Here is a 23842-nt window from a genome sequence, read left to right on the forward strand (position 1 = left end):
GTAATAGGTTTAGTCTGTTCGTGATCAATCGTGAGTTAGTGCACGTGTTCAATTTCCTTCTAGGACGATTCATTGAAGCAACACTGCCACCTTGTGTTTGCGACCACAAACTGCAACTTGATCTACATTTTTAAATCTTGACTATGTATTGAACACAACGATGTAAAACTTCAATTGATCTCCTCAGATTCTAAAATATAGGAACAAAACGTGTTTTTATTCAAACTAAGGAAAAACTCCATTTGTGAAACTGGTTGTTATCAAATTTCAAACAAAGTTTCAAAGCAAACATCAAATTTAATAGAATCCATCTCATTATTTATACAGTCATGGAACAGATTAAATAAACCAAAGCATCTTAAATATGCAAACAATAAATAATGAAGATGTCATCTCTGCTTATAAATGAATTTAAATCAATACTTTGAAAAAAATTGTCTTTTAAGTATAATAAAAGTTTACAAAATAAAATCCATGACATCACTGAAAGTTCACAAACACTTTCTTCCCAAATCTCATAAATAAATGACTCATTTGATTATTTTCTTTTGAAAAAAAGAAAAAAAAAGACAAAAGGGATTAAAATAAAAAGATACCACTGAAAATAAAAATTGGCCACAAAAACACGGATCTTTAAGTTACTTTTTCATTTTTTCACCTCTAGTTTTCACAAAGTCCTGCAGTGCCTTCAGATTATTATAAAAATAATATCTTTAAACAGCAGCTGCTCAGTTTCAAAGACATTTAGACCCAAAACTGTAAAAAAATGCTGAAATAAAATTTGATTTATCAACTTTTCTGTCTAAAAATACATTTTAAAGTTAAGAAAAACTTGAAAAGAAGGTTAATTAAAGCACTGAATCAACTTTCAGGAGTTTCTGAATTCAAATTAAGGATTTATTAGCAAATAATTAAAAATATATTTGAGCAACATTTTAATAATTTGTGACAATCGAGTTATTTAAGATTAAATTCAGAAAGTGCACAGTCAGGTCAAACTTACAATCCTTTCAATAAAAGAAAAAATGTTTCTAAATGAAATTCAAACAAAACTTTTATTTATTTCCATCGCTAAGGACCACCAGGAGGCGGGGCTGAAGGTGCGTCAGCTGAGGTAGGTGTGGCCTGAGCAGACGGCGCCTCAGCTCAGGTAGGTGAGGACCACGGACTGGATGGGCATCCTGCAGACCGGACACAGCTTGTTCCTCTTCTTCAGCTTGCGGGCGCAGACGTAGCAGGACATCAGGTGACCCGTCCGTCCGTGGACGATGCAGCCGTTTTTGGGCCGCGACTGACAGATGAGGCACGGGTCCAGGCAGGAGTCCGGCAGGCGCCACTCTGCCGACACGCTGCGCTCCAGCTCGGGGAGGCACTGAGGGGGAGGAGGAGCTGTAGGCGAAGAGGGGAGGAGCTCGTTGACGTCTGAAGATAGTGAGGAAGAGCAGGGCTGCGACTCTGGAGTCCAGAGCTTCTCCTGCGAGGAGGAGGAGGAGGGCTGTGACAGTGAGAGGAGATCCTGGGAGTTTGGAGCAGAGCAGCTGTAGTCCGACTGACTCTGTGAGGAAGGAGAGCTTTTCGTTCTTTTTCCATCTGGAACGTCGACTCCTTCAGCGTCCTCCACATCACAACCTGGGAGAGAAACCAAAAATGAGGAGTGGATCTCCGGAGCAGGACTGCTTTCTGGATCCAGGTCTCCACCGGGTCTTTGAAGCCTTTTTGTGCCCATCTCAGGACTCCGGAAGGAATCCCTTATGCAGGCACACTGATGATGGAAAAGCTTTGAAGCTTTCCCTCTGATCCTATACTTTTGATCTTTTTGAGGACCTCTTCATTCAACTATCAAAGCATTCTTTAGGAAGATTGATGCCCAAAAGTTTCAACTTTTCACATTATTTAACCCAAACTGGGTTTTTAATTCATATTAAAACTTTGAGCTGTACAAAATGCAAAGACGTTCAGCTTAAAAGACCTTTAAAAACTCGGCAGACATATGGATCCGTCCATTTGAACGTTTTTATTCAAACACGGTTAAAGGTTTATGAACATTTCACATCATTTCTGGATTTATAACAGAGTCTTTTTCTAACTGGCGTCATCATTTCAGCTTCTGCGTCTTCAGTGAGCCGATCATATTAAAGCAGTCACTTATGCTTTATCATATGAGAGTAAAATTAACCTTTGAAAACTCCTGAAACGCCATGACTGTCAATAAAGAAGGTTTTTGACACGACTTTCTTTAGAAAAGATTCCTGAATTTTAGGTTTTAACCACCAAAAATGTTCATCGCTTTCAGCCATTTTACCCGTTTAAAATTACTTCACCTCAACCGCTCTGTGTGTCTGCGTCAGACTGGAGGTCAGAGGTCAGATCTGAACATGTACTTTGATTTAAAGAGCAACTTATTCTGGGTTTCTCCAGTTTCCATAACTTTGCATGGTTGCCGTGGTGATTTGCTGGCCTGAATCAGACAGAAACGTACCTGGAGCGTCTTTGGCGTCTGATTGGTTGTTTGGCTTGGTAGGAAGCGCTTTGGGGCTGGAGGCGGCGTTGGCGGACTGGTTAGGCAGCCAATCCTGACGCAGATCCCAGCAGCGGAGACAGTTTCTGGGCAGGGGGGGGTTCAATTCGTCACACTTTGAACACCTCCAGTAATCCTGAGGAGGAGGGGTGGTGGTGGTTAGAGCTGAGCGAGGAGGCGTGTCATACAGACGCAGCAGCGTGCGTTCAGACTTACAGCCTCTGTGATCTCGGTGTCTTCATCAAAGGAGTCTTCATCGTCGGCCTCAAAGATGGTGACCTCGTACACCTGGAAACACCAGAAATGTTTAGATCTTTGTTCCTCCACAGGTGGAGGATGTGGAATCCTCTGGAATCTTCCGGTTCTGCAGCTGCGTCACCTGATCATCTGCTGACAGAGACGCGTCGTCTTCGCCATAGTCGTCAGAATCGATGGACTCCACCTCGAACTCCACGCTGAAGTTGTCGCTGTCCGACTCTGAAGGCGCTGCCGTGACCTCCGACCTTTCCGACTGAACACAAAGTCCGGGTTATGGGCGGAAACAGGAAGTGGGGTGTGCGCGTTTCGAGGCGGCGGACTCACCGTGCTCTCCGAGCTCGAGGATTGGCTGCTTTGTCTGTCCCGCCCACTCACCAGCCCTCCAATCACGCACCAAGACAGGCTGTCATCGAAGGTCAGGGAGTAGCTGTCAGACCTTCTCCTCTTCCTGCCTTCCCCCTCCTCCTCCTCCTCTGCTTCATCCTCCTCCTCCACGCTCTGAGACGGCCCTGCAAGGATGAGGTGGGTGGAGTCAGATCAACAGGTTTGTTGATGGAAGCAATAGGCCTCGAGGGAAAAACTCACCTGGATCGCTGCTTCTGTGGCTCCTCCTTCTCCTCCTCCTCCTGTCAAGTGATGAAGAGCGGCCCTCTGTCTCTGCAACCTGAAACAGATTTTTAAAAGAACTCAGACCAAAGAATGTTCAAGGATGAGAAGAGCTCCAGTGTTGGAAACCTCCACTCCAGGTTTGGAGTTTTAATCTCCACGGAATCTCACCTCGGAGCCGCGGTCCGGCCGGCTGCTCGCCGATTCACCAGAGTCTGAGGCAGAATCTGTCGGGAACAAACACAGAGGTGAAGCTGAAGGTTCTGCCACTAACTGATGTTCCATCTGCAACTTCACAGAACTTTTTTTCTTGATCAAGGATAACCTAAAGACAGCGAGTTTTGGTTAAAACATTTGACATGGAGGTCGCCAAAACCCAAAGAGACATCTGGAGAACATGATCCTTTTAGGTAGCGGGACAGATCAGGATTAACTTAAGGTGATTGAAAAACTACATCGTAAATTTGGAAAAACAGATGAAAACAGATTTAAACCTAAACGTATCGTCAATACTAGCCTGTAACTACTTGGTATCGGATTGATACCCAAATTCCCAGAATCGCCCACCTCTAGTCTACAGTCACTAAGGATGCAGAACAAAAATAAAAGCAATGTTGTTGAAAAAGTCAAAGCAAGGGAACGCTGTACCAGACTTTGGGAGAACTTCAGCACTAAGAGGGAAAGAAACGAACAACAGAAAATACAAACCATCAGCTGTTACTAACAAACACTTTTCATTTGGTTTTAGGTTTGTAGTTTTTTTAATTTACGTTTTCAGCATTTCTTCCAATTCATATTTGTTTTTTCAAATTGACAATATGTCTTTTTAGATTAGAATGTGAACTTTGAGTTGAACCCTGAAAAACTCATGGGGTTTTAAAAATTTACATTGATCATATTTTACTTCTTTGTTGCTGTTAACTGCTGCTACCCAAAATGATCAAACATATACTGTACATATAAATAGAATGTTTACATTAAATCGAAAAATGTTCCCAGGTGCTTTAACTTTAACTGTTTTTACTTTTTTCCCCTCAAATAGACGATCTGGTTTTCTTTCACTTTTAGCTGATCCTGATTTGACCCCGTAGGGTGGAGCTCAGAAAAATGTCAAGTCTTCTCTCAACTTTATTTAAAAAAACAAAGAATTGAAAAGTTTCCAAAGACTCGGACCTACCTTTGTTATTTACAGCCACCAGGTTCTTGGTGATCATTGCAAACAGAACTCTGAAACAAGCATGGAGACGTTTCAAACGTCTTTCCTTGACTTTTGGAAGCAGCTGAGAGAACATGCAGGTTCTGGTCTCCCCCGGGTCCCTCTGACCCGCTCACTCACCGCGGTTCTTTCACGGAGAAGCTGTCGACTCCCAGAACCCGGCCCAGAGCGTCCTGAGCGCAGTGCACCATGTGCTGCTGCTTCTGGTCGTACAGCTGCTTCTGCATGATGTACCGACCGAGGTAGAACATCACCTGCAGGGACACCAGATGCATCATGGGACGAATTACGAGGGGGATAAAAATATTCTTCTGGCATTAAATAACTCCATGTTTCTCTGGTTGCTGCAGTCACGCCGTGCAGCAACACAAAAACAACACAAATCCAGTCAACAATCAGAAAATTTCCATCCAAGACCTTTAAGTTTAAATAAAAAATATACTTTCACACAATCAGTGGTTTAAACTGAACAAAAGTAGAACCTTTATAGATTTTTTAGCTCACTTTAATTTGGTTTAAGGCCATCACTGCGTGTGAAACGGAAACCAAACGTTACAAATCGATCAACTGGAAATTCACGGCACAGAAATCTGTCTGAAACCTGATGAAATGATCCGTGTTTGTTTTCCGCATGATGTGAAAATTCCTGCTGACTCATGAGAGTCATGAGGTTTTCTCCAATCAAAGTGTGTTTTTCTACAGATGCTCCAACAGGAGCTTCTGACACGTCAGGAGGAGGTCAGCAGACTCACCTGCTGAGGAATCAAACGCATCAATGAAACCAGTGGCGTTTGAATGCAGACTTTAGGGGGTTTAGGGGACCTGAACTACCTTTAATTAGGATTTGTTTGACTGAAAGGATTCATGCTGGATGTTCAAACACGAAACTGGGATTTCTGATAAATCCAAAAACCCTGAAGAATAGAGACTAAAGGAGAAAGGCTGATCATTACGGAACGAAAACATTTTTGCAGTAAGAACGTTTTAAAATGACTTCATCCATCTGTAACCCGAGGTCCTGAACTATGAAAATAATCTGAATGTCTCAGGACTTTGAGCCAAACCATCCAACTTCATGTCGACATTTCTCCCTTCAAATTTCAAACATCTCAAAAATGTGAAGTATAGTGTACCTCCTTCATGGTGAAGACATCTTTAGTGGCTCCGGCGTGTTGCAGCAAGGAGCAGAATTCTACCTTTGGTCTGACCTGAGCACATAAAGAGCAGACCATCAGATCAGGCAGGAAAGAGAGAAAACAGGGAAAAAACTGAAGGAAAACTGCCAGATAAAAGACAGAAAGAGCAGGCAGAAGAAAGCCAGAATTAAACTCTGGGAACAGCAGGAAAAAGACAAAAAATGTTGGAAAACGGCAGGAAAATAAAGACTGAAATCAGCAACAAAAAAGTTAACGATTAAAGTGGCTAGGGCTGGGTTTGAAGAAAGAAAAAGTAATAATACTAATAATGAATCGATCCAAGCTTAATAAATCAATAATCGATCCATAAAAGCATAAATCGATTTTTTTATGCCTTTTCTTTTCTGGTGACTCATAACAGCAGCAAAAGTCCGCTAGCTTGATGCTAACGGATAATAGAATTTCACATAGAACGGCTAATGCTAACACTTATTGTGACCTAAGCATACATTGCTGACTAAATAAACAGCTTTATATCCTCACAGGCAGGAATTTTCCTTAAGGAAACATTTTTTTAAGTTACCATCAGTGGTTTAATGCAGCGGTCCCCGACCCCCCGGGTCATTTGGGACCGGGCCGCAAGAAAGAATAAATAACTTACATTACTTCCGTTTTATTTATTTCGCCAGCCAATTGAAACGCTCGGAGCTCGTCTCGTTACGTCTCAGTTCCTCCTTCATCGAAGCGTTACTACAATAATCCTCCGCCACATCTTAAAGACCGGTCCGCGAAAACTTTGTATGACGTCATGTAACACTTTATGGTGTCAAAAATCTCATTTGTTTATTATTTCATTAACACATTTTAGAGTATGTGAACTGTATCAGATTAATATGAATATCTTCAAAACCTATATAGATTATTACTGTATTTCTATACAAAGTCTAAATGTTTAAACCTTGTAAATTCATAATCGAATCGTATAGATCAAAAGAATTTTTAAAAATGAATTTAAAAAAGGGATTTTTTTTATAAAAATTGCCTCTATCCAGGCTCTGGTGAATTGAATTGAATCCATTCTAGAAATTATTGCCGATACCCAGCCCTACAAAAAAACAGTCAGAAAATAGAAGAGAAAACAAAGTCTGGAAAACGCAGGAATATAGATGAACAGCGGAAAAAAACAGTCAGAAAAGAGTCTCTCTTACCAGATTGTTTTCATTTGTAGCGTCTGTGTTGATCTCCCTGTCAGCTGACATGATGAAGCTGTTTGTGTCCCTGCAAACAAACAGCTGATGTTAAAAGCTACACAACAGGAAGCTGTACCCACACGGAGCACTCTGATTGGTCGACTCAAGCAAAATGCAAAAAATATACATTTATACATTTAAAATCAAAAATCCAAGTCATGTCATGAGGGGCGGCCGTGGTGCAGCGGTAGGGCGGTCGACCCATGATCGTAAGATTGCAGGTTCGAATCCCGCCTTGCACGCCCATGTGTCGAAGTGTCCTTGGGCAAGACACTGAACCCCACCTTGCCTCTGGTGGGAGGTTGGCGCCAGTGTGTCCGGCAGCGGAGCCGCCATCAGTGTGTGAATGTGTGTGTGAATGTGTGTGTGCATGGGTGAATGGGACTGTGACTGTAAAGCGCTTTGGGCCTTCGTAAGAAGGTAGAAAGCGCTATATAAGTATACGCCATTTACCATTTACCATGTCAAATCATTTTTGGATTAAAGATAAAAAGCAGTCCAAGTCTATCAAAACAATAACTTTAACACAAAAACAACAACAACAACCAAATCCTGTTAATTTAACACAACAAAAAGAAACTTTCCATTACATCAGAGACAAACGGCAAATGAGATAAATTAGAACAAATTAAAGACTTTAGAAAAACCACTAAAGAGGATTTGTAGGTAAGTTTAGTTATACTTTATTTTAAAAGATGAAGAGCATATTTTTTACATTTTGAAAAGTATTCACCTTTCAGCCTAATAACAAATATTCTTAAGCAGAAATTGACGCTGCTGTAGATTTAAACTGACTGCTTTGAATGCATCCTTTAGGGGGGATTCAGCCCTCAAGAATTCAGGTCTTACCCGTATTTCCTCTGTCAGCGGCCCATCCTGTGCAAGCAGAAGCAGATAAAGTGCAGTCAGAGCAGAGCGGAGCTGCAGCCTCTTATAGATCTGCGCAGACATGTCAGGACTAGACCAGAACCTCAGAGGCTGGACTAATGTGGGCCTATCAGGCCTCAGGCTGAGTCAGCACAGATACACAACTCCTGTATGATGACTTAACAACTGTAGCAGCTGATTTAATCATCCTCTCAGAGCAGACATGCCAGGACTAGTTCAGAGTGACTCAGAAGGAAACCACAACAACCAGGTTTACGGTAACAACCATAACCAGAGTTCAACAGCAATCCAAAGGATGGAGGTCATCAGAACTGATACTCGGGATGTGAGGACATTCATCCTCATCCTTAAATAAGTTTGGCTGAATATCAAATATTTTTCCATGAAACCATAACAATGTCATAAGTCACGTATTTAAAACATTTTCTATTTTAAAATTAAATCTTAAATAGTTTTGCAGGGGAAAAAAATTCATAAATCTGGAGAAAAGAATGACAGAAGAACATCAGACGTAAGAAAAATCATTTTAAATTTTTTTAAATGTATCTTTTATTTGAAAGCAGAAAAGCTTGAACTCCAAAGAGCTGCTGTTGTTGATGAAGCAGCAAACAACAACAAAAAATACACAATCTGGTTAACATCATCATTTGACAGATCAGGATAATCTTATCAATCTTTGCCCCCACATGGGAGAAAATACAGCAGCAGACAGAAATTATACTGTTCACATTTTCGTGTGATCCCAATCTAAAAACTTGACAAAAAGTAACTGCAGAACATCTGAATAAGTTATTTATCCGTTTGTATCTTGTAGTTACAACAAAATAATCTCCTGATTTAATAAACATCATGGTCGCAGCTAAAATACAATTATGTTTAATTATTTAAACTCAGGTTAAGGTTTAAACCCACATTTCTTCTGCACTGTCCTTCAGGCTGAATACGTCCGGGCATCAGCCCCCGATGACTGAGCGGAAGGGATGAGCTGTTCCGTGCAGCTGCCACGCGCGTACATATGCCCGGACATGTCCCGCGCTCCTCGCGCTCACTTTCAAACGCTGCACTGGCTGAGACTCCGCCCACCATGATACAACAGTCACCGAACCCTCAGACTAACAACGGACGAGTTCTGCACAGGAACCGTCTGGAGTCCAAACAACAAAATCTCTGCTTTTCACATCGAATTTTTTATCAAAACGGACTCATATTTTGTTGTTGCTTTAGGAGTTAAATGTAAACCTCACATATTTTTTTTAAAACTTAACTAAACACGTCTGGATAACTAAAAATAAAACTTGATTGTGTTTCGATATTGATTCTGGCTTCAAACAAGCGTTGAGACCCATATTAAGTACATACAACGGGGAGAACACAATTAGAACTACTTAAAAGAACCTAATTTTTAATTAACACATCTTTCGCTTGTATTATCGCTGCGAAGCGCAAACTTGTTTAATAGTGTCGCGTCGCTAGGGTAGACACTTAAACCAGGAAAGCCCGAGGCTTTGAGGCCTGCTAACACAAATGTTAGCTACTGTGCAGCTAAATTAGTTTTCTGTGTCTATAGCGTTTCAATAAACTTATATGTTGTTTACGCACCTTTAGGTAGCAAATGTGGTTGAAATAATATCCCCAGAAAAGACGTAGAGCCACTAGTTTTCCAAACAGTTGGGAAGCTGCGTGGTGGTCTGTTTACTGCGCCTTCCTTAAAAAAGCGTTGGGGACTCACCAGCGCCACCTCTGGAAAAACTTTGAATTTAAAAACTACAACGACGGGACACCAAGATAAACACAAATAAAAGAAAATATTTGGTAAAAATATTAGGCAAAAGTCTAACATTTCTTAATTTAAAAAAAGTCAGAATCGCAAATGTATTAACAACAAAGGTAGTGATTTTACATATAAAAGTTATGCATTTTCAAAATAAAGTTTTCTATTTCCAAACAATAAAAGATTGAGCAGATTCCTAAACTGTGACGTTAATTCGATTTCTCTGCAACATAAATAAAAAACATAACGTTTGATTCTCTTTGAAACATTTTAAAGCCAAATGTAACTTTTTTTTTTTCGAAAAATAGGACTTTTTCATTGAAAAATGACTTTTAAAAGCATAGATTTTTCTCGTAAATTGTTGATTTTTTCCTCATAACTAGACTGCTCTATTCTCATATATTATCTTTTTAAAGGTGGTCCTGATAGCAGTTCTTAGAGAACAAAGGAAATTTGGAAGATTCGCTCCTTAAAAGTAGAAAACTCTTGTATAATTATCTAACAAGACAACAAATTTTTGAAGTTTTTGACAAAAATGTGAATCACTTTTTTAATTGCTTCACCTTTCACTTTAAAATTGAGATGGCTTACATCTATTTTTATGAATCTACATTTCTCTTCAATTAGGAGGTTGCTGCCATGGCAACTCAGGATTTTTTTTCTCAGAAAAGCAGAAATAAAGGAGGAAAAAAGGACTTTTCCATTAATTGTCCCTAGGTGTGGATGTGAGTGTGTATTGGTGTGCGATTGTGGCTCGGCATCAGGGCGTCAGTGACTGGGATAGGCCTCTGGCAGCCCCGAGAGGGACAAAACGGGTTTAGAAGACGAATGAATGAATTCAAAGAGTCATTAAAAAATATATTTATTATTTAAATGATCATCACCTTCATCCAGTGGTTTTTATAAAGGGGTCTGTTAACTTTGGAGGTTCTGCACTTAAAAAGGAGACAATTTCCGGTTAAAAGATCACAGTCTCCATGATTTAGAGAACTCAAGTCCAGCTGTTGGAATTTTGACTTTAAATCTGAGAAAATTTCAAATTAAAGCCACGAGCCGTGTGGTATGGACCACAGGCGCCAACCACCCCCGTCGCCCCCTTTGAAAGAAAAACACTTTATTCAAGTGTTGGCTTCATCGCCATAGCAACCATGATATTTTTTGGTCACCTGAGGGTGACAAACAGGTCCGTGTCATTTTAGAAGAGTCAAAAAAACTAAACTTTTGGATTTCCTTGGCAACAGAATTTCTTGGTCAACCGCGCCCACATTACTTATATGTTCGTATCGTATGCGATATTGTGTCATTCAGCTTGAGCCAACGATTCATGTGTGCAATTTTCACAATATTCCAAACACGCCACAAAAACATGCCGCTGAAAATCTACAAACTTTAAAACCAACATGTTTTTTCCCCCAAGTAGCTCCACACTAAACTGCCGAGGAGTTAGAAGGCAAAAGATTGAAAGGAGTTTACTGAAGGTGATTTTCTCTTTGAGAACTCGAGATGGCAGCCTCTTCCCAAGGTCAAAGGTCAGTGGAACTTCCGTTGAGGTTGTAGGTTTAACCTAGTGGCCTGTTGGGGAAATTTCATAAGAATCACTGAAATAATTTTTTTCCCCCTGTATTGTGGAAAAAAAGCCACATTTCACACTTTGCCACAAGTTGCCATCAAAGCTGTAGGTCCTGTGGCCATCCCATAATAATTTCAAAACTTCCTTTGGATAATCCCGACGTGCGTTTTGCTTTATGGATTTCAAAATGTCTTTTTTGTCGTTCCGTTCACTATGCACAACATATCTTGAACAAGATTTTTATTTTTCAAAAAACATCAGAGACACAAAAACACATGCGAGTCTTCTCAGTTCAGGACTTGAGTTCGTAGCCCAGCGGGTCGAGTCCGCGGTCCAACAGAGCCAGAGACGACTCCCGCAGCTTCTGCAGGAACCTGCGCAGCTCTTCTTTGGAGAAAACCTGAACCGCAAACACTCATGGAGATCAGAACCAGCAGACAGACGGCTCCCCAGAGCGGCTGAAGAGGAAGACCCGCTTACCTGGTAGAGGCGGTGCTGGTCGGATGAGATGATGTCCGCCAGTCGCAGCGCCTCCTGGTGTCTGGAGGAGCTCTGCAGGACGCTGAGGAGCAGGAAGATGAGGCGAGGCAGACACAGAGAACGCAGCGCTGCCATTTGGTGGCTTCGCTCCGCGTCTTCCTCCAACTCCTGCAAACAAATGTCATTTTTACCACCAGACAGTAACTAAAGTACATTTTCATCCTAATGTTCTCCCTGCACTCAGATGTTTGCAGCTTCATTTGGCTCCAAAATGTGAATTAAAAAACACAAACTTTGACCAAAACTTTCTCAAATGTGTGATTCAGAAGAAATGCTTCGGGCACCTGTCTGTCGTCGACCATCCATCCTCCGTCTACGAACAGCAGAACGTTGTAGATCCTCTCCTTCACGTCTTCAGTCAGGTTGTCTAGGCGACAGGACCAGACGCTCAGGGCGTCCTGACATCCACCCCCACACACACACAAAAGGATGGTTAGAACTTTTAGTCAATGTTTGTCAGGGTTGGAACAGAAATCCACCCCAGCTCTGATCATTTTTCCACAGATGCCCAGCAGCCAGAGGCATCGCTGAGAAAGACGGGGTTGTTGCAGTGACCTAAGACAGAACATCCATCCCAACCACAACCAGCAGCTTTTATGGGCAGCTTTGTGCAAAAGTCAGATCAGGTCAGGAGAGAAAACCGATGCGGAACAACCGAACCGGATCAAACGCTCCACCTAATCTGATCCTCTGCTAATAATCCTAGGATTAACCTGATTTATGGGGTCCAGTTCTTTATTTAGTAACCAAACCTTTGAGCACGCATAGGTGTTCGTTTATTTTTTTATTTTAAAAACCCAGTTATTAATAAACAGTTTTTGGGTAACGTTGAAATAAGAGTAAATATCGGAAATAACTCTTAAAGCTTTCATTAAAAATCTTTCAATTAAAAAAAGATACCACGTTCTTTAAACACTAGAAGAAAAGTTTAAGACATTAAACCAACATAACGTATACATATCTGATGTGGGTATAGATTTTTTGCCTTTTTTACTAACGTTTAAATGATAAAGTTTGTGAAACGTAGCCTACTTTACCTTAGGAGAACAACAGTCAGATTTACACAGAAGCGAATGCAGACTGGATAGTGAGCCACCTAGTGGTTACACTGTAAACTGCGTCGGTGTTTTCCTGCTTTACAGAGTTTTTGTTCATTTATTCTCAACAAAACAGCAGAAATATATAACATGACACTCCAGACATTAAACAACACAACCTGTTAACCTTCCTCTATGCTTAAAATCAGCAAATTGACAACAATCTGCCTCTTCAATGCATCACACCATGGTGCCTCTGAAACGTCAGCGGGTGGAAAAATCTTCAGGAAAACTTCTAAAAGAACCTTTTACTGGGAACCACCTCCAGAACAGTTTGTGAGCGAATCTACATAAACACATTCACAAAAATATGAGAGGTTTTTCTCTGCATTCGTTCAATTGACGGTCTCCTCAGACCGTTTCAGGACTCAGAACCTCCATGAAAACCCTTTCATGAAGTCTGTGATTCTCCAGGTTGATACAGAAACGTGTACCGGTTATTGCATACCTGGTACTCCTTCTCCTTCATCTCATTGGCCACTCTTTCCGTGAACTTGACCTCGGGGGCGGGCACCGGCTTCTGGGGTGGAGAGCTGCTGTGGCTGAACCAGTCAGTGAAGGCCTCGTGGGCTTCCTGTCAGAAACAATCACATCCTGTTGGTCTGCCTAACACAAATACACAAAGAGGTCTTCTGCAGGCATGACAGACCAGGTAGGCTCTGATGCACAGGTGCTCCCTGACGGCGTTCTCGCCCTCGGCGGGTAAAGGCGTGGTCTGACCAACCCCCGTCCACTGGGAGTAAATCTCCCTCATTGAGTCTTCTGGGACCTTGGAGAACACGGCTTTGGCTGCATCGTGTTTCTGCAGAGCTGAAAGGCAGGAAGCGGCCTCAAAAGGCGGGAATCCATGTGACGGGGCGTCAAGATTTAATAAAGTTACCCAGAAACTTCCTCATGATGGCGTTGGACTGCTTAAGGGCCTCAGCGCGGTGGGCGGGGTCAAACAGCAGCCAATCGATGACGTCAATCTTCTTTTGGTCCTCCTATCAGAGAGCAGATTCACATTTGGAGCTTTTTATGTTGGGCAGTTTTAACCTCAGAGATTAATGATGACCTTTGAGTTTCTGATGTCTAATCAGTTATTTACCAGAATGGATTTGTGGCGGCTTTTCTTTTGGTTTTATCTCCATAGCAACACTTATTTTCTGGTTGCCTCTGGGCGGCACAACTCTGTAGTTTTTAGAAGAATCTGAAAAAACTAAACTTTTGGATTTTCTTGGCCACTGAGGTTTTCTGTTAACCACAGCCACATTCCTAATATGATCATATCGAATGTCATATTCCATAGGAACGATTCGCCTATTACTTCTTCACAACATTCTGATTAAAAATGTGCATTTTCCCCTCAAGTAGCTTCCCAGCGACGCTTGGAGTCGTGAGGCCGCATACAGAAATCTCCATGGGAAGTTTAGATTTCTAGCTGGTACGAAAAGGCCATTTTTATGGATAATTCAAGATGGCGGCCTCTCGCCGAGGTCAGAAACTTCAGCTGTGGCTGTGCCGGTATGTCAGTGGAATTCTGTGTAGATCGTTTGAGCAAACGTTTTCCATATTCTGCGAAAATGTAAAAATGTCTGCTTTTTAAAAAAAAATGGATTCTCCCAGCGTGATGTCATTATTGGGGGCGGGCCTTAAACATGTCAATAATTACCTTGCATAAGGTGCTGGGGGTGAGATTTTTCCCTCAAAGGCACAGTAAAAACAGAAGAATTGCTAAAACAATCTGGTAATATTGAAAATAATAAAAAAACTAAGAACATATTTTTTATTTTGTGTTCATTTTTGTGCGTTTCTACCTTCGTGGTTCCAGTTTCCAGCGCCTGACTGTGATGCGTGAACTCCGTCTCATCGTGTTCTCGGACCGTTTCCACCACCAGCTTGGTTATGGCGGAGACGTCCAACCCCGCCTCCCTGGCGAGCTGCAGGCATTGCGGCCGCAGCTCCGGCTGCGTGACCGTCTCTAAGAAAGCGGCGTACTGAGCGGTGGCAAGCTCGGCGGGAAGCTGGCCCACGTAGCTCGCCACCAGGTCGTTGTGCTGGTCCCGGATGAGGAGGGAGACGTACGCCTTCAGCACGTCAACGCACACCTCCTCCTGACAAACACAGGTGAGGTCATCTCAACGACGCCACTAGAAACGACTTAGAAAGACGCCGACAAGTTTACCTTCAAAGCCAAACCCAGAGAGCGGAAAAACAGCACCAGGTGAGTCATGAAACGCAGCAGGTGGAAGGGGAGGGGCTTTGAGGCCGTCAGCCAATCGGAAAACTCCTCCAAAAGACCTGATGGAGACAGAAGCAGACTAAGCTAACATCATCCGTAGCATCATCAGGTCCAGAGGGGCGGCGGCCTTACCGTCCAGGTCTTCTAGAATGATGAACTTCTGGATGACGTGGTAGTGTTCTTTAGTCTCATCCAGGACCCTCTAATCCCACAGAAGAAAGAGAAAACGGATTATGATCTTCAAGGTTTCACTTAATGGTCATTTGAACAGAGTCTGACCTTTGATTCTGAAGCTTGGAGCTCCTCAAACACCTTTTCCATGGTCCAGCTGAAGACAGAAGGACAGTAAATGACAGGAGGGGTTTCACCACATTCACCTGCTTCACTTCTATGACTGTTGATTGACACTTGGGCGATGTGAAGGTCAACCGTTCACAGGGACGATTCTTACCGTTTCATAGATTAGGTCTGAATGGTTTTAATGTGTACGTTTTTTGCACTAATATGTATTTTAATCGCCGTCATTGAAACCTGTATTTAGAAAGGCAGATCACAATCAACAAAACAAATAAAAGTTCAACGATTTAGAAAGAAAGAAATGTTTTTTATCCCTTAATTCAATCTCCCACTCAACTGTTTTGCGTCAACTTCCTGGTTGACTTCAGCAGCAAACAAAACATTAGCTTCATTAGCTGTGTTTTTAAAATTCTGAAAATGTTGGAAAAACACAATTTCACAATAACACTTTTTTCATTAAATCATAATTATGTGAATAAACACAAACCAAGTCACACGATAAGTCGTTCAAAAACATGGATGTGAACAATCCTTTGATTGACAGCAGATACTTTCACATTTCTGCTCTAGCGCTCATCATCATCTACCAAAGGAGACGTCGGCGTCTTCTTCAGGCCATGGAGCGGCGAGCTCCTTACACGTGGGAGGGGCTACGGATGAAGTCATTTTGGGAAATGGTGGTTGGTGGTTTTCCAGGGGATCTGTGGGACGTCTGGTGGCGCCCGCTGTGCAGCAACCATGGCCGTCAGTGGAATTTAAATGTTGATCAAATGACTATTTTAATTTAAAAAAAAAGTGTTTCCATTGCAATTTAGCAAGAAAAAAATGTTTTTTTTTTAATTTTTTTAAACTTATTTCACTAAACCGAACTTCAGTCTTGTTGTTTTTTTTTTGTTTTTTTTAATCTCCAAAAACACTTTGATACTTTTACTTTGAAAAAAATAACCTTCACTGAAGATGCATTTACTTCCTGTGACAGCAGTGCATTTGGTTTGTTTAGTTTATATACCTAAAGTTCAGCGTTATTCAGCAGTTTACAGCCATTACTATATTCTTTGAAGTTAATTTTACTATATTTTATTTATAAAGATTACAATTCAGCATCTCGGACGCCAGAAATATTTGTACTTGTTTTTAGTGGATCAGATCGTGAGTATCCGGATACTCGTTCCAGCCCTGGAGGATTCATACTTGGCCTCCAGATATTCCCGCGGGAGCGTCTCCACCTCCTGGTGGGCCATGCCCGACGACAGCAGGTCCTTCTCCACCAGCGAGTCCACCGTCACTCTGAAGTACGCCCAAACGCAGTCCTCCCACGACTCGCACACAGCCAGAAGCTGACAAAAAACAAAGACTTAAAGACTCAGAATCAGAGCGACCAAACCCCACCCACTGGTTCACGCACCGGTCTGAGGTTCCCGCTCAGGCTGGCGTAGATGGCTCGCTCATATCGGTTCAGCTGCTCCTGAAACACAAACGGCAGCATATTTAAAGCTTCTCTGCTTTCCTGTCACGTCAGGAGCCGGTTTCTTCCTGATGCCGACCTCCTCAGCCAGCCTCCAGCAGCACGCCTTCCAGACCCCCCTCTGTGGGTTTCCCTCCACGGGCTGCAGCTCCGACCCGCCTGCAGGGAGAAGACAGACCGTCGTCTTCAGAACAAACACAGGAGGACAGGAGCTAATCTTTCTGCATGAGACGACGGCGGAGCTGCTGTTTCAATGAGATGACAGCCATTTAGTTCATAAAACTGCAAATAAAGTAACAAACGGAAGCAAATTGAAAATCCACCTGATGACGTGACAAAGTGGGCGTGGCTTTTTGAAACAAACTTGCTTCAAAACAGGAAACGTTTAGGATTCTTAAAATCCGTCAGCATTCGAATCAATAGAATCATGTTTCTATCAAATTTCACTTTTATCCGTGCCTAAATCATGTTTCACCTTTTGCGGTGTAGCAGATTCTTTAACTGCAATTCTGTGTGATTTTAATCTGTACATCCCGTGTCTCCTGTACAGATTGTGTTTTATTTGTCAAATCTACCCAAATCTTCGATCAGATCTTTTCTACAATCCTGGATTTATTTTCTTTTTTAACTTTGAGAGTTTAATAGACAACAGAGTGTGTTTATTAGTGTCAACAGTGTGAAGTGAGGAGTTTTTCAGCCTCAAAACATCTAGAATTGTTAAACAAAAGAATAGAGAAGACCACATGGCATATTTAGTGTATGCTGGGTTATTTTTAACTCCTGTGAGGATACCTGAAGTCATGTTGGGGTCGTGGTAGAGCTTCCAGCCTTCCAGCGTGGCCGCTCTCCAGGCCTGACCACAGCGTTTACACAACCTCTGAGCCTACACACACACAAACGCACACATTGTTAGCATTTCTCATCACCCTATTCCAGCGTAAAAGCTGTGGATCAGGTTGAATAAAGTTCATAGTGTCTGTATCATTAGATGACTTCCTAGGTTCTTCTGTTTAGGGCTGAAACGATTTCTCGAGTTACTCGATTACAAAAATTCCTCGAGACAAAATCTCTGCCTCGAAGCCTTGTTAAATTCCTGACGCGCACTATACGCGCGGCGCAGGGATTTGATGGTGTCACACGGACCGTTTATTCACACCGACCTTTTGAATTTAGTTGGCGCGATGGCGGAGAATAGATCTATAAATAAACGGCAGAAATGGTCTAAAGTGTGGGATCATTACACACTTAATAAAGAAGAGAACAAGGTGCAGTGTCTCTACTGCAAAATAGAGCTGGCATACCACAACAGCACATCTTCCATGATTCAGCATCTGAACAGAAGACATCTGCGCGACCGCTGGAACCCCGATGCCTCTAGGCGCCGGACCCGCGCGTGCCACCGGCAGCGAGCGAGTGGCGGTGTCAGCCGCTCCGCACCCCCTCCGCGGCGACCAGCGCGGGCCGCCTCGGCGGGCGGCGAGAGCCCCTAGCTGCGGCATTCAGGCGACCGGGCCTGCTTTGAACACTTTTCAAAGTAAACGCTTCGGACCCCGCGGGACACTCAGCTAAGAGCATCGAGGGGGCGCCGAGAGGCAGGGGCTGGGACAGGCGGTAGCTCGCCTTTCGGCGGACTGCGAGGCTTCTTTAAGCATTGCAAAAATAACAAAAGCATTTTTTATACACGAAATATAAACAATGATAATGATCAAATATGTTTTTCTGATTCTTTTATTTTTAATGGCCTTCCACTTTGGTGTTGTACCACCCTTTCAAAGTCTTCTGTCCCCCCCCCCATACAAAATGTTCTAGCACCGCTATTTCTCAAGACCAACTTAAAAACACCAAAGTAACATTTGCATCAGAGCGGATCTTTAAAAACAAATGCTTGTTCATGTTACAACCACATCATTTTTGTTATGCATTATTTGTTTTGGTTGTTCAAAAACACACACAAATCGTTTTATCCGATTACTCGATTAATCGATCGATTAAGTGCTAGATTAATTGATTACAAAAAGAATCGATAGCTACAGCCCTACTTCTGTTATCAGAGACGTGTGTGTTTTTTCACGTTTCGATGGACGTCGAAACATGTGAAAAACCACAGAAGTCAGCTGTGGGTCAGGTGTGGCTCCATCCCTGGACTCACTGTACCTCCTCAGTCATCCCCGCTCTGATCAGAGAAAACAGGTTCTTCAGCAGTCGAGCGTCATCTTCTCTGTCCAGGTCTGCTAGGGGGCGCTGCTGTCGCAGAGGAGCATCTGGATCCTGGGCGGAAAAACATCAATATATTTTAAAAAATGATAAATGCTTTTGGGTTTGTTTCTGACTCACCAGCTCAGTGACGAGAGGAACAGTGAAGGCGCCGCCGCTCTTCCTCCTCATCTTGAGAGCATGGAGCGTGTTCTCCCTGTGACATGGTTATTACACTTGAACACATACACATAACGGGGCGTGGCAAAAAAAATGTGAGGCGGCGACGGACTCACCAACACACGTTTTTGGCGTAATATTCAATATTATCTGAAAACTCTCCGATCTGATCTTTGGCGATGCTCTCCAGCCAATCAACAACCAGCTGCATCACAGCAGAAACGCAAAGTTCAAACACATTCACCTTTATTTAAAGAAGCGTTTCAGACAACAACAGCACAAGAGAAGATTATTGAGTGTGTTTAATCCTAAATATCCTTAGAACACCTAAATGTTGATATGTACAACAAATATTCCTTAAGGTTTTTGGGTTTCATGCGGATTTAGAGTCTGGACATAATTAGGCTGAAAAAGATAGAAATGTTGCTAAAATAAACTATAACAGTTAAAAGTTTCATTGTGTAATATAAAGTAGCAGATGCAGCTTAACTTTGTCCTCATGGCATGTGGCACACATGCAATGAGCAGATTTTCATTTAGAGATTTTTAAAACACTGTTCTTTTAAAAAGAGATTTTATTTTGGAGAGAACCACACAGAGATTAGGAAAGTCTGCTTCTAGTCATAAGATCATAATAAAAACAGCAGCATTTAGTTTATAGAAGTCCATTGATCGTCTTAAGAATTTCTTATATTGGCTTATATGAATGCAGACTTTTTGACTCTAAACCGATTAGGGATTGTGGAGGTAAAACCCACAGAACCAGATCAGCACAGCAGAACCAGACGCTCAGGTCCAAAGAGCAGAACTCCTCACCTGACCCTGTCGTATGGCGGCATCGCGCTGGAACAGCTGCTCCACCACCACCTTCTCGCTCTCACCGGGAACCTGGAGGCACAAACCCAGAACAGTTCACCTCAGGGCCGGGTTCTGATCCGGAGACTGAGCTTTAAGAGGAAATCCTCTGTCTGTTTGGGTTTCATCACTCACAGCCATATCTGCCATCATGTCATCTTCCAGCGCCAGCTGGACCCGGTCCCTGCAGAACCAGACGGTAGATGAGTCAAATGAAACGGGGAAAGGAGCTGTGGTGCAGTGGCAGGTACCTGTAAAGCGAGGCGATGAGTCTCCAGGTACAGTTCTCCTGCTGCAGCAGCCAGCGGACTCCTGCTGTTTTACTGTTCTGACCGGCTCTCAGAACCACAGACTGGAGAACGTTCACCTAAAACATGACGCAGAGCCGCTCAGCGTGACGTCCAGAACCTGATCTGCTCAAAGGCATCGCTCTACTCTACCTTCTCCTGGCAGAGGCTCTGATAATCCTCCAACAGGTCAAACACCGCAGAGGAAGAGTGCTTCAGAAAGGAGGCAAGGAATTCTGGGAAAAGACTTGCAGCTGCTGCAGAGAAAGCAAAGTCAGGAGAGGTTGGTTATTAAAAAATGATACGCTTTCTTCTTTAGAGGGAAATGTACCTGGAGATGCTGCTCAAACAACAATGAGGCTTTTTCGTTTCTCATCAATTATTCAGTCTTTTACTGTCATCACATCATAATTTCACATCAGGTTTAAAAACACATTTTAGGACAAGCTTCGAGCAGCGAATTTGACACCCGATTGGCGTGTGATGTGAAGGCATGAAAGTGGTTTGTTTTCCTCACCTGCATCTCCTGGATCGTCCTCCTTGAGCAGGGCTGAGCTCAGGTTGGCAGCATCGTCTTTGAAGAAGCTGGTGTTCTCCAGTCCAGACACGGGCGAGGTGTAAAAGCTGTTGGTCCAATCGCTGTCGTCCAAATTCTAGATACGCAATGGACGGGTTTGAGTTACAGACTGCAGCTGATCCCGGCTGTCCCTGCACATTAATCAGGGTCTCACCAGACTGCTGAGCGCGTTTCTGGGCGTGTGCATGAATCGAGGCGTTCGACCTCCAGGAACCAAAAGAGAAGAAGTGGCTGGAACCCTGGGGGTGACTGAGAGGCAGAGACATGAGGTAGGAATAGCTCAAAGCCTCAGATCTGACATGAATGTGAGCATCTCACCGGCCTGCCTGAACAACGAGGCAGGAGTGTTGATCAGGTGGGGGCGGGCTGGTGTTGCAGCAGAAGCGATGGGGCTGCCACCACTGGGTGACGGGACTGAGGCCAAGAGTCAGGAGAAACAAAGAAACTGTCCCGACATATAACTGTACACACAGACGCACAGAAACACACACAGCTACTGAAGCTGGAGGATACAAGCCACTTTCTTCCTCCTCCTGGCTGCGACCGTCACCTCCTCCTCTCGAACCACCGGAGACGGAAGCTCATTCTGACCCCTGGAGGTCAGAGAGATCAAAACAGAAACATACATTATCTTACTTGAAAAGCCAATTTTCTCCTAGTTTCATTTCAATGTGAATCAGGAACAGACGAAAAAGCGCCAAATGAAAAAGATAATAAATATCATGTAGCAAATATGCCGTTTGGGGCCACAAGTTCCATTCTGATGCATCCAATGCAAGAGAATGCAAGAGATCACATCACTCCTGTGTTGGTTTCGCTCCATTGGCTCCCAGTTGATTATAGAATCAAGTTCAAGATCCTCCTGTTAACCTATAAGGCCTTACATGGAATGGCCCCGTCCTAAATCAAAGATCTCATAGTTCCTTACCACCCAATCAGAACACTTCGTTCGCAAAACGCAGGACTGCTTGTGGTTCCTAGAATTAGTAAAAGTACGGTTGGAGGTAGAGCGTTTAGCCACCAAGCCCCTGTCTTATGGAATAAACTCCCAGCTCATGGAAGAGAGGCCGACTCAGTTTCTACAGTCAAAGTTAGACTTAAAACATTCCTCTTTGGACAGGCTTATTGTCAGACTAGTTAGTATTCAGAGATTATTTAACTTAATGTTAATTTGTTTAAATTAAACTTAATAACTTTCTTTTAAAAGGCTGCTAGAAGTTGAAGCTGGGGTAACTATGGTGCACTGGGGTTCTGTCCTCTTTTCTCTTCTACTTCTACCCTTCCTCTCCTCTATTCTTGATCATTATTCATCATTTAGTTCTCCATGCCTCTGTTTGGTGCAGTGTGATTCATGTATTGTCACTCTTTTCCTCTCCCCTCCTGGGGAGTGGGAGTGCTTCCAGACTCCAGTTGGATCATCCGTGCTCCAATTGCTGACCGTCTACCTCGCCTTTGCTCCTGCTCCTACACCTGGCTGTGGATCCTGCCTCTGACTCGACTCGCGCCTTTGACTGTCCCCCCAACCACGGCTGGATGAAGCTCGTCTGCTGGACTTTAAATGTGTAGTTGTAGATTTAGATAAGTAAATTCTTCTCTAAGAGTTCTGGTAAATCGCCTGTCCGTCCTGGGGGAGGATCCCTCCTTCATGTGGACACCCCTGAGGTTTCTTCGTTTTTCCGGAATCCGTTTTTATGGGAGTTTTCCCCTTAAAATTGAATTGAATTGAATTTAATCCATTTGCCGACAAAAATTGATCCATGAACGTTTTTGTTTTCCACGTCTGAGCTGGAATCTGGATCAAAACTGTACAACTGAGAGATCTCAAATATGGGTGACGGGAAGGGGGTGGGGTTAGGTGTAACTCAGGTGTACTAATCATTAGTACACCTGAGTTGAGGGAGTTTAATTAACTCCTGCCGCTCTGCAGAAGAACATACTACTACTAGTATAACTGTGTCCAAGAACGACAAGTGTTTGTCTTTTGGCTAAAAAAACAGCACAATCAAAAAAATAAAAACACTGGGAACGCTTTGAAAATAGATCAGAATTTAACCTAAGTGGGTCTTTAAACCTATCATTCATTATTTTTGACTAAACAGACGTCATGACATTCAGCTGACTGATTAGCTTGATGCTAGCATCGTTTGCTAATCTGACTCTTGTAACGTTTCCCGGAGACAACAAAAACGCAAAAACTGACCGATCGAACCGTACAAATGTGAACGTATCAGTGTTTCACAGCTGGTCACATTAATGACACAAAAATTTAAAATGTTTTACCAGTCCATGCTGGAGCCGATTCCCGCTCCGATATGTTTTCTTCTTCTCTGGTCTTTTACTTCTTCGCCTCTTCTCACGAATCTGCCTTTGAATTTAAGGTAAATCTGTCAGGCCTGTCAGCTGACTGCTGCCCCCTAGAGTTCACCATTAGATTACATCTATTTTTGAGAGGACGAAATAAAAAAGACAATATAAATATTAATTTAAATATTAATTAAGCATATACATATCTTTTAATTTTCACTTTTCTTTCAGTAATCCTATTATTTGTAATTTTGTGTATCAATTTGCCTTTTTGTGTTTTTTAGATTTATTCATTTAGTTAAATAGATATTCAGATCCACTATTTGATTAAAAAAGTTCACATTTGTGTAATTGTGTCATATTTACATTTTAAGTGATTATTCAGTCATTCATTTCTTTGGCCTGTTCAGCTGCTGAAAGACAGAGTTCCTTGTGTGTTGTACAGATTTTATGTTACAAAAGGTTTTCTTAAACACTCCAAACTGTTTAAACTTGTATTTTAATAGCTGATGTTATTTGAACTTCCATCCAGAGAACAGAATGACAAAGAACACATTAACCATATGATATGATGCATTTGATCTAAATCAAATCAAATAGTTGTCCTGCATTT

The 23842-nt window shown here is 42.6% G+C and overlaps 2 protein-coding genes across 4 annotated transcripts; both read right to left on the reverse strand.

Moving 5' to 3' along the window:
• Nucleotides 1-277: 277 nt before the first annotated feature.
• mdm2 (MDM2 proto-oncogene) lies at nucleotides 278-9606 on the reverse strand. 3 transcript variants are annotated; one of them, XM_004083230.4, is made up of 13 exons: nucleotides 9472-9606; nucleotides 7834-7860; nucleotides 6943-7012; nucleotides 5732-5806; nucleotides 4719-4852; nucleotides 4560-4609; nucleotides 3554-3609; nucleotides 3362-3440; nucleotides 3101-3285; nucleotides 2898-3029; nucleotides 2735-2806; nucleotides 2480-2654; nucleotides 278-1629 (listed from the first exon to the last, which is right to left on the reverse strand). In XM_004083230.4, exons 3-13 carry the CDS (start codon nucleotides 6991-6993, stop codon nucleotides 1142-1144), a joined length of 1497 nt encoding a protein of 498 aa, XP_004083278.1. In that variant the 5' UTR covers nucleotides 6994-7012; nucleotides 7834-7860; nucleotides 9472-9606; the 3' UTR covers nucleotides 278-1141. The 3 variants fall into 3 exon arrangements, with proteins under 3 accessions (XP_004083278.1, XP_020569677.1, XP_020569678.1); XM_020714018.2 differs by lacking the exon at nucleotides 9472-9606 and adding an exon at nucleotides 8785-9441; XM_020714019.2 differs by lacking the exon at nucleotides 7834-7860.
• Nucleotides 9607-11436: 1830 nt separating this feature from the next.
• On the reverse strand, nucleotides 11437-23308 carry nup107 (nucleoporin 107). Its single transcript, XM_004083231.4, has 26 exons — nucleotides 23206-23308; nucleotides 21439-21518; nucleotides 21244-21339; nucleotides 21080-21174; nucleotides 20866-21001; nucleotides 20502-20605; nucleotides 20313-20428; nucleotides 20197-20245; nucleotides 20023-20094; nucleotides 19323-19411; nucleotides 19168-19243; nucleotides 18988-19101; nucleotides 17626-17716; nucleotides 16913-16992; nucleotides 16774-16833; nucleotides 16560-16705; nucleotides 15351-15399; nucleotides 15204-15273; nucleotides 15015-15130; nucleotides 14647-14943; nucleotides 13731-13833; nucleotides 13500-13660; nucleotides 13299-13424; nucleotides 12038-12151; nucleotides 11694-11861; nucleotides 11437-11613 (listed from the first exon to the last, which is right to left on the reverse strand). The coding sequence occupies exons 1-26, from the start codon at nucleotides 23211-23213 to the stop codon at nucleotides 11506-11508; spliced, it is 2724 nt and encodes a 907-aa protein (XP_004083279.1). The 5' UTR covers nucleotides 23214-23308; the 3' UTR covers nucleotides 11437-11505.
• Between the last annotated feature and the right edge of the window lie 534 nt (nucleotides 23309-23842).

This window comes from Oryzias latipes, chromosome 23 (genome assembly GCF_002234675.1).
Source record: "Oryzias latipes chromosome 23, ASM223467v1".
In the NCBI taxonomy this organism is placed as follows: Eukaryota; Metazoa; Chordata; class Actinopteri; order Beloniformes; family Adrianichthyidae; genus Oryzias; species Oryzias latipes.